The 10,132-nt window shown below is 40.6% G+C and overlaps 2 protein-coding genes across 2 annotated transcripts in view; one reads left to right on the top strand and one right to left on the bottom strand.

The window, feature by feature from the left end:
• Window positions 1-4,711, top strand: part of ZSWIM7 (zinc finger SWIM-type containing 7) — a 32,196-nt gene extending 27,485 nt beyond the window's left edge. The window contains exons 4-6 of the mRNA XM_007945593.1: window positions 1,430-1,534; window positions 2,833-2,949; window positions 4,658-4,711. Of these exons, the coding sequence (XP_007943784.1) occupies window positions 1,430-1,534; window positions 2,833-2,949; window positions 4,658-4,711 (276 nt within the window). The remainder of the gene's footprint in view (window positions 1-1,429; window positions 1,535-2,832; window positions 2,950-4,657) is intronic.
• A 2,031-nt stretch (window positions 4,712-6,742) lies between these two features.
• ADORA2B (adenosine A2b receptor) overlaps window positions 6,743-10,132 on the bottom strand; it is a 45,809-nt gene continuing 42,419 nt past the window's right edge. The window contains exon 2 of the mRNA XM_007945575.1: window positions 6,743-7,409. Within this exon, the coding sequence (XP_007943766.1) occupies window positions 6,743-7,409 (667 nt within the window). The remainder of the gene's footprint in view (window positions 7,410-10,132) is intronic.

Below are 10,132 nucleotides of genomic sequence, written 5' to 3'. Positions count from 1 at the left end.
CTACGGAAGTAGATTGCTCAACCTTCCTTCCAAGGAGTGGCTGGTGGGTTTGAACCGCCAGCTTTCTGGTTAGCAGTCAAGTGCCTTAGGCACTATGCTACCAGAGCTCCTAATAAGCATCTTAATACTCAGTAATTGGCCATTTCTAGTAATCTAGCAACCCCCAAGGAATTTTGATGATTTAGTTCAAATACTGTACTGGCATGGCAGGATCATGTAAATCACTGAACATGTTACAAACAAGTAGAACATGTGAATCTATTTCTTTAGTAACAGCTTTACCCGTTAAAACTGTTAGGGGAGAAGAGGAAAGAAGGAGTGCTGACATTGTAATTTAAAAAAAAAAAAGTCCTGGCTTTTTTTATGTAAGTTGCCATCTTAGAGTCTGAAATTAACTTGAAGGCCATTTGGCAGATTCCTAAGGATGTTTCTACTTCCCCTGGAAACTAGTAATAATTTTACACTTCCAGTTTGGAAATTAACTCTAGGAATTAAAGCCTCCTCCTCCTCCTCCTCAAAAAAAGAGATTTTGACTTCTTGGTGGTAGAGAAACTTAAATATTTTCTCCAACAGATTATGTCATCCATCATACTACAGACACATTATTATTTCTCTATAACAATATCAACAACAAAAAACCCTTGGCCATCGAGTTGATTCTGACTCATATTTCCCTATAGCTCTCATTTTTGTTTTGTTTTTTTTTTTTTTTTTTTTTGTCCTTTTTGACTGCCACCAAGGCTATTGGTTCTTAGACTACACTTTTTGCCAAGCTCCTTATGTATCTGTGGCCCTCCTTCTACCCTGCTGGCTGACTAGGAAGATCCTGGCTTGCTTTTCTTGAGACCTCCATTCTATGTAGTTGAGGCATCCCTTTTGCAGGGTTCTTTCCTTTATATTCTCCCCTCTCATATACTTTTCAAAAGCCTGTTCGTACTTTCTTCTTAAGACTGTCTTCCTGTTCACTCTCTACCTGTTTTGGTATTCTCCTTATGTGTGTGGTAGAAGATTTAGAAATCTTAGGCTTACAAAAGTGAGCTATGAAACACCAAAGGTTAACAAATACCATAGTAAAGTGTAGATGAGCGAAACTTTACCCTCCACACCTCAATTTTTATGAGCACAGGCAATCCATGGAAGCTCCCCTATGAATCACTAAATATAAGAATAAAATGGTCTGTGTGGATGGTCTAACTAGCATGAAACTTCTTAGTTCTACTGTGTGATTTCATCAAGTACAGAGCACTGAGAAACAATGAAGCGCCTACACACAGAGATGTCAAGGTTCCCCTTTTGTATAAAACATTACTGGAGCTCTTTGCAGTGCAATTTGAACAGCAGCTCTGAGCCATTACATACATTAAATGGAAGTAAATTATTTTCCAGCACACTTTCTGAGATCTAATCCTGTCTATCCTTTTCTTCCTAGGTACTTGGAAGTTCTGGTAAAACATACATATGTTTGGCCTCTTGTCATTACTGTTCTTGTCCTGCATTTGCCTTCTCAGTACTACGGAAAAGTGACAGCCTACTGGTAAGGATAGGGAAAGCTCTTCTACTACAGTTGAATTAGGAAAGAAAGTGTGTGGTTTGAGAGTTGTACAAAATGGGAATTTCACTGCATGTCATAGTTTATTGTCCTTGGCTTTAGCTAGTCATCTCTTTTGGATTTACCCTCCTAAAAAGCAAAGTGATTTTGAGAAATTTTTCAGTTTCCTGATACTTTATTTAAAAGATCATAGATAAAGCTTTGGGAAAGACAATAGGGAAACCCTAGAAGGGAATTAGATGGTCCAATAAAAATATGAACTAAATTGGATATTGGCAGCTTGCATATTCCCAACTGCAGCCATGAGGTGGTGTCTTCCCACACTACCCATAAGACAGCCTGGCACTTAGCTACACTTTCACATGGGGCAAGAGAGCACAATGATGCCTTTGCTAATTTCATAGGAGGCCAGAGCATCTAGAACAGGACATGCGCAAACAATTTCTTATTCCAAAAGGAAAATGAACTATTCACCTAAGAGCAGTAGCTATTTTTCAAGTCCTGTCAAAGAAGAAAAAAAAGATAGCATCCACCCCTCTTTTCCCTTTTTAAGGGAACTCCTTAAAATTAGAAAACATTTTAGAAATTGGGTGGCAAGTTGGGTATTCCATTATTTAAGAGGCCATGTTCACAGCTGATGCATCATGTTTATTTCAACTGTAAAATGGTAAGATTGAACCAGGATTCCTTCAAGATCTAAAGCTCTGTGCTGTAGTCGTTCCTATCTCCCTAGAGGTGTGTACTGCCTATATATGTGAGAGTTTTGCTGCCACTTCCTCCCTCTACCCCCCAGGAATTGTAACAGTGGTTAAGAGAGTAGACTCTGGACTCTGAGCATGTGGTTAAAATGGAGATGATCCCTGTCCTCACAGGGTAGCTGTCAGATGTAAATGAGCTAATCTACCAGAAACAGCAGCAAAATGCCTCAAAGAATGTTAGTCATTAACAGCTTTCTGAAGGCGAGGAAAGCTGATGCTCAATTAGGACAAAAATGAGTAGCCTTATCTTGGTTTTCACCTTGGGTTATACACCTTGTGCCAGCTGGAGCTAAACTGTCTCCCAAAGCAGCAGGCAAAGAAGTCCTTCTTTGACCGCTCTGATTTTTAGAAAAAATATATCTGTCTCATCTTCTTTATCTGCAGTTTTTAGGCAGTGAGTTGAAGGCCCATAATTAGTGTGCCCCAGTTCTTTCCGCCTAGATGTAATGGTAATGAGAGGTCTGGGTTACCCTGAAAATTTTGGCCTTTCCTTTTTCTAATGGGCTTCTGTGTTTTGTGTTCCAGTGTAAGCATCTCTTGGCAGTTTATCTTAGTCAGATAATGGGGACCTGCCAGCAGCTAAGCATCTCTGACAAGCAGTTGACTGAAATATTATTGACTGAGGAGGAACAAGACCATCAGGTACATATTGAGCATCATCTTTCAAAATAGAAATCCCATCAAGAAATATGTTTTAAATTGTCATGGTTCACATGGAAGAGAGCTGAAATGGATCTTCCAGAGGTTTTTTGTTGCCATGACACCTTTGTCTCTTTTTCCCTCCTGGCCTGCAGGAGGAGCTGTGGGTTGGATCACAGTGTATGGTTAAAAGCCCTATACAGATCTCCTCTTGAAAAAATGTAACCAGTCTCTGAGCCCATTGTGTAAAAAATTTCCCTGGATGTAAGCAAACATTCTATACTCAAATAAAGCCTAATACCATGTCTTCTCCATAGTTGGTTAGATTCCTAAGTGATTGGATTACTAGTAATTTTTAAAAAGTTGAAATGGTAGGCCAAACTGAGTAAAGTGAGGTTTAAAAATGGTAAGTATTAAGAGTTCTTTTCCTTGGGTCCAGAAAATTATTCTGTAGCTATCAAAGATCAGAGTAAAGAGATACGACTTGATAGCAGCAAGACTTAGGAGTTTTGGTTTCAGTAAGCTTTAAGTATCTATGGTGTTAGTGTCAAAACAACTTGTACCAAAAACCAAACCCAAACTCACTGCCATTGAGTCCATTCCAACTCATATAGGCCAGAGTAGAACTGCACCCATAGGTTTTCCAACTCTGTAAAGCTTTACAAAAGCAGACTGCCTCATCTTTCTTCCACAGAGTGGGTGCTGGGTTTGAACCACTGACCTTTTGGTTAGCAGCCAAATGCTTTAACCACTATGCCACCAAGGCTGTATGGCTATATTAGAGAGGTGGTATCTAGAACAAGAGAGGTGCTGGTGTTGCTCTGTATGTATTTTTGAGCCTTACAGCACATCAAATAAGGAAAGGGACTTAAAATCATGTCCTAGAAGGAACCTAAAGTTACTACTAGGGATTTTCAGTCTGAAGGAAAGGCAAATGAGGTTGTTGGAGGGAGGGAAATGGACTCAATTGGACCCCAAGAGAAAGAAAAGGAGTATGGGAAACAGATTTCCATATAGAATAAAAACTTCTTACTAGGTAAAGGTATTCACAGCCAGAATAGGATCCTAGAAGGATAGGAATTCCCTGTCTCTGGAGAGGTTCAATAAACATGCTGAGATATTACAGAGGATTGAAGTATGGAACAGATAAAATAGATGATTTGGGAGGTGAGGAGGGCTCACTGTATAGATAGTAGACACTTGCTATTTTTGTGATGGGAAAGGTAACACCAAATGAGGATGAAATGAACACAGCTTGACAAAGGTAAACTATGTCACTAAACAGTGTGTAAGAAAAAAGGCCCTGTTGATAAATGCTATGGCATTTATAATTTTGTGAAAAAAATACATGTGTAAGTATGTATATAAGCATATATACGTATGCATAGTGGCTAAGACACTTCCCTGCTAACCAGACAGCTGGCGGTTCAAACCCACCAGCCACTCCTCGGAAGGAAGGTTGGGCAATCCTACTTCCGTAGTGATACTGCCTCGGAAACCCAAGGAGGGGTCGCTATGAGTCAGGTTTGACTCAATGGCACATAACAACAACAACAACGTATAAATATGTACATATGTGTATCTATATATAGATATATACATATATATGCAACTATGTGACTATATGTATATATATATAAATAATAAAGGATTAGGACTTCTCAGTCAATTGGGGTAATACAGTTCATAAAGTTATATTTCTGCATCCTAGTATGGTATGGTGATTAGTTTCTGGGGTCTTAAAAGCTTGCTAGTGGCCATCTAAGATGTAACTGTTGGTCTTTGCTTGTCTGGAGCAAAACAGAAGGAATGAAACCCAAGATTCAGAGAAGAAAATAGTTTACAGGACAAATAGTCTACTTGATGCACAACCTAATCTACTCCGAAGAAGAACTAGATGGTGCCTGGCTCCCACTACCAGCCATTGTTATCAGAGCCACAATAGATGGACCCTGATAGAATGGAAGAAAAATGTAAAAGAGAACCTCATATTTAAAAAAAAAAACTAAAAGAAAAAAAACAGACTTTCTAGACTGGTTGAGACTGGAGCTTACCCTGAGATGCTCTTCAAACCTTGAACCAAAACTAATCCCTGAAGTCACCTTGCAGCTAAGTAACAAATTGGCTCAAAAAATAATGAATATTACCTATAAGGACTATGCTCCTTTAAAAAATTCACCTATATGAGATCAAACAGTCAACAATTACTTTAAAACAAAGATGAGAATGTAAGAGGGCAGGGAAAGTAAATTAATAGAAATGGAACAATCAAGAGTGGAAATAATCAGAATATTTACACATTGTAAAGAATGTCACTGAACAACTTACGTAGAACTTTCTGAATGGGAACCTAAACTGCTATATAAACCTTCAGTGAAAACACAATAAAATACTATTTAAAAAAAAAAAAAAAATGACTTCACAGCCTAGGAAACTCCCATCTCGTGAGGTCCCAGCAAGTGCTGTGTGAAAAGCCCAGGGCAACAGATGTTGTAGTGTGCTGTGGTTGGCAGGGCATTTTGTTACTTTAAGATGTGGCAAATAACTATGGCCTTTAGCTGCCCTTCAGGTCTGGAATTGAACCCACTCTTGTGACTTCCAGCCAAACAAAAGACAGGCATATGAGCTGAACAATCATGGGAGCATAGAAAGGTTGGGTATGCACAGGGAGCCAGCTTGAGGAGCAGGAGTGCATGGGAGGGAAGGACACAAGGAAGAGGTAACTATAGGGAGGAAGTAAAAGGGAAGCTGTTGCATCATGGGAGACTACAGTCAATGTCTTGAGACAAAGTGTATGTGAATTGCTGTGTGGAAGATGAATTTGCTCTGTAAACTTTCACCCAAATCACAATAAAGCTTTAAAAAAAAAAAAAAAGATGTGGCAAATAAAATGTATCACAACTTTTCTATTACTTAGGAAACTTGGGCTGGGTATAAACTACTTTTTAAAGCAGTCTTCAGGGTAAAGTACAGATGGTAGATGCAGCTCTGTATGATATGCCAATGTCACACGCTGAGCTTATTTTAAAATATTTTATTCTTATTTCACCTAATACACCCAGTTATATAATTTTACTCAATAAAATTTTCATACTTTTGAGTTCCAACAGCTTGGCCAAGTTTGAACTTAGGAGAGAAATCAAACATATTACCTAGTTTTAGAAGGGGAAAATGGAATCTGGTAGAGGAGTGATCCCATTTCTTTAGTTTCTTACTCTAGAGTAAGTTTTCTGTATGTGGAAAAAATACAGCTCAAAATTGTTATATGATGATATTCCACTAAAGAAGTTAAGAGTATCATTTCCCTAAATTAATACAGCAGTTTCTTGATGAACAATTTATACTTTTAATTTTCCTGATAACTCTCCCAGGAACAAGTATACGTTTTTAGTATATCCAACTTTTATTTTTCCATTGCCTCTAAATGAAAAATATTTGCATTATAATAGTTCACAGCATTTTGTAGTAAAATGGATTCAATTTTTTCCTGCTATGAAACAAACAGGCTCTTAAAAAAAAAACTGTCTTCTAGAAACCATTCATATGTCAGCATCATCCACTTAGTAAGAGCAGCCAAATAGAGCCATAAATGACACAAAATATATTTGTCAACCCTTGGATCTGGCTAATAACATGTACTTACTAGCTAGATATATGGTAACTCCAGGGAAATACTCAAGTGGCAGCTCATATGCTTGTGAGGTGTAGCTGTCTTTCACAATGAGAATTAGCTAGTCATATTATGTCCCTTTTTTTGTTGTGAATTTGTGCCTTCTTGAAGAGGCCAAAGCCTAGGTCATAGGCCCTCATCAAGGGCAGGCTGTGCCCCTGACTGCCCATTCCCACTCTTGAGGACATTTGTCTGGCAGAGAATATATCGGGAGATGATTTTGTGAAAAGTGTAACGGAAGTCTCGGTTCCGGTAGGCATAGACAATGGGATTGACAACTGAGTTGGCATGTGATAGGAGAATGGCCATGTTCATAGCCCACTTGGGTCTATTCTTAGCTTGAGCTGGCTGAAAAAGAGTGACACAGTTGATAGCATGTACTGGAAGCCAGCACAGAGCAAAAATCCCCATGATCATGGCAAGGGATTTGGCTGCATGGATCTCTCGTTGAAGGGTGGTCCTCGAGTGGTCCATCAGCTCAGTGCGCTGAAGCTGCTTACAGGCCACCATGAAGATCTTGATATAAATCACCAGCATTATAAGCAGTGGGGGTAGAACACATCCAAAGAAATTGAAATATACCATGTAGCTCATGGGGACCACATTCTCAAAGAGACATTTCACAAGGCAGCAGCTTTCATTCACGGTTTCATCCCAGGGTTCTGTGCAGTTGTTGGTAGCACTGTCTTTGCTGTTCCATCCCAGAAATGGAGTCAATCCAATGCCAAAGGCAAGGACCCAGAGGACAGCAATGACCCCTCTTGCCCGGGTCCCAGTGACCACACTTTTATACCTGTTCAAAAGAACATCATCCATTATAATCAGTTTACAATACTCTGCAACCAAAGTCTAAGACCCCACCTTTATTTTTGTGCTATAGTCCTTTATCCTTAGCAACCTATAATGTTTATCCTCAAAGGACACCATGACCTTTATCCTCAATAGTAAAGACATGCACGCAGGATATGAGCAGCTTTGCTTTAACAAGTTCAATAAGATTTTCATTCTTGATTTAGTGTAATCACTTCTATTGAGTGACAAAACTCATGGTCAATGAAAATAGGTGGGAAGTTTTACAAGGATGCTTTCTAATTACCTAGCTACTGACCTTTGAATCTAGATCTATAAGGCACTGTTCTAGGTGGTGGAAATACATCACTTAACAGAACACACAACGATTTCTACTTTTAAGGGACATACACTTCTAGCAGGAAGAGACAGTAATAAATACATATAAACCAAAGCAAGCCAAACTCACAGCTGTCGAGTCAGATCCAAATCATAGCGACCCTTCCTTGGGTTTCTGAGGCGGTATCACTACGGAAGTAGATTGCCCAATCTTCCTTCTGAGGAGTGGCTGATGGGTTTGAACTGCCAGCCTTCTGGTTAGCAGTCAAGTGCCTTAGGCACTATGCCACCAGAGCTCCTGACAATACATACAAGTTAGTACATTTTAGAGTATGTTGTTGTTATTGTGCCGTCAAGTCAGACCCGACTCATAGCAACACCTCCTTGGGTTTCTGAGGCAGTATCACTACGGAAGTAGATTGCCCAATCTTCCTTCCGAGGAGTGGCTGGTGGGTTTGAACCACCAGCCTTCTGGATAGCAGTCAGGTGCCTTAGGCATTACACTACCAGAGCTCCCTTATAGTATGTTAGAAGGAGGTGTAAGTTTGGTATGAAAAAAAAGAAAAAGTAAGAAGTTAGGGACTGTAGTTTTAAAGGGTTTGCATTGTAGTAAATTATATAATATGACTTTTCTAGCCATGAACGCATTGGCTTCAAGTTGGATCCAACTCACCGCGACCCCTCGGGTTTCCAAGGTGGTGTCATTACGGAAGTAGATTGTCCAGCCTTCCTTCTGAGGAGTGGCTGGTGGGTTTGAACCGCCAGCCTTCTGGTTAGCAGTCAAATGCCTTAGGCACTAGGGTTTGTAAACTCCATGGTGGAATTTGCCATGAGCAACTGAGTAGATCCGGAAGGTTAAAATTATCCATCTGAGGTATTTCTGTTGAGAGTGGCACAAAGCAGTGTTCTGGGAAGTTCTCTCTCTCTTTCTCTCTTCCTCTCTCTCTTTCAGGTGTATAGAATTCTGATGTTGGGATTGGTTAGTTTGGCCACTCAGTTAGGCTCAAAAGGGGCCCACCTAGAGGTAGAAGAAATCTCTCACTGCTGAGAAATGCACTGCTGAGAGAAACACATTTGCTGAGAGAGACTGCCAGCTGCTAAGTGAGACGGCTGGCTGCAAGAAACTGAACTTGAATTGTAGACTGTTGCTTCCCTAATAAACCTCATAACCTGTGAGTTCTATGTGGCCACTGCAGCAAATTATCAAACCCAGCAGAGAGGTGGTGGGTGCTGTGGGAGGAACAGATGGTGTCAGGGTTGGTGAAAGGGCTGGTGGGACGCAGTGTGTCTGGCCTCATAGGAATAGGTCTTGGGCTACTGATGGTGATTCTGTCTTCCTTTTGCAGGGTTAGAGGAGGTCAGAAGGTGCAGTCTCCTTGCCCCTTTGGCAGAGGTGGTTGGTGGGGGAGGGCCTTCATTGATGGGTGGCAGTTGAACACAGGCCCAAAGGAAGTGAGAAGTGGAGCCCCCTGCAGTTAGCACTACCTGGAGCTTTAGGCAAGGATCCTTCTGGTCTTCCACAAATAACAAAAGAGGTTTGCCTCACACCTTGGGCAAAAGTATCCTGAATACCTCTATAAATTTTTAGCAAACAAGAGTTCTGGCAGTGCCCCTAATGGTAGAGGAATGCTAGAAGCAGAGTTCATATTAAATTAATATTAAATATTAAACTTTGCCGTAGTAATACCACCTCAGAAACCCAAGGAAGGGTCGCTATGAGTTGGGGCCAACTCGATGGCACATAACAACAACAACAACATTAAACTTAGCAAATATTAAAAAGACAATTTTTATTAATTTTTAAACCTTTAAAATGGCTGTCTTTGGGCAAGATGGCAGACTAGGCAGAAAGACTGCACAGACCCTCTTCAACAAAGAAAAGGGAAAACAATTAACCAGACACAGAAGATAATCATGGACCCCTGAGCCTTGAAGGGGAGGATATACAAGTGGACTAAACCCCAACTAGCAGAAGAATTTGCGTGCAAATACCAAAAAAGGAGAAATACGGAGCTATGGTCAGGCAGCGATCCTGACAGTACAGACAGCTTGGAGATTCCCGAGTGGTGGTAGGACCTAAAAATTAACCTAAAAATCAGCCCTGCTAGCCAGGGACTGCACACAGGACTGCTCTGGTGGCTGGGGAATAAACGGAGAAGGTGAAAAGAAAGGCAAGCTGAGCTGTGGACTTTTGCCGTCCAGAGGGGGCCGCCATTTTGTAGGATTAAACAGCAGCTTGACTGTTTTTGGATATTTAAAGAGACAGCGCACTCACAGATTCCTGAGACTTAAGAACACATTCTGCTTTCCAGCAACCCCAAGGTCACTCCAGACCTGCAAGACTGAAAAGGTACCACATTCCTCTTGTTACTCTTATACCCCACAACC

This window comes from Orycteropus afer, unplaced genomic scaffold, assembly GCF_000298275.1.
Source record: "Orycteropus afer afer isolate SDZICR_OR568_19922 unplaced genomic scaffold, OryAfe1.0 scaffold00139, whole genome shotgun sequence".
Classification (NCBI taxonomy): Eukaryota; Metazoa; Chordata; class Mammalia; order Tubulidentata; family Orycteropodidae; genus Orycteropus; species Orycteropus afer.
Note: the sequence above shows the minus strand (reverse complement) of the source record. Positions and strands in the feature narration are given on the sequence as shown.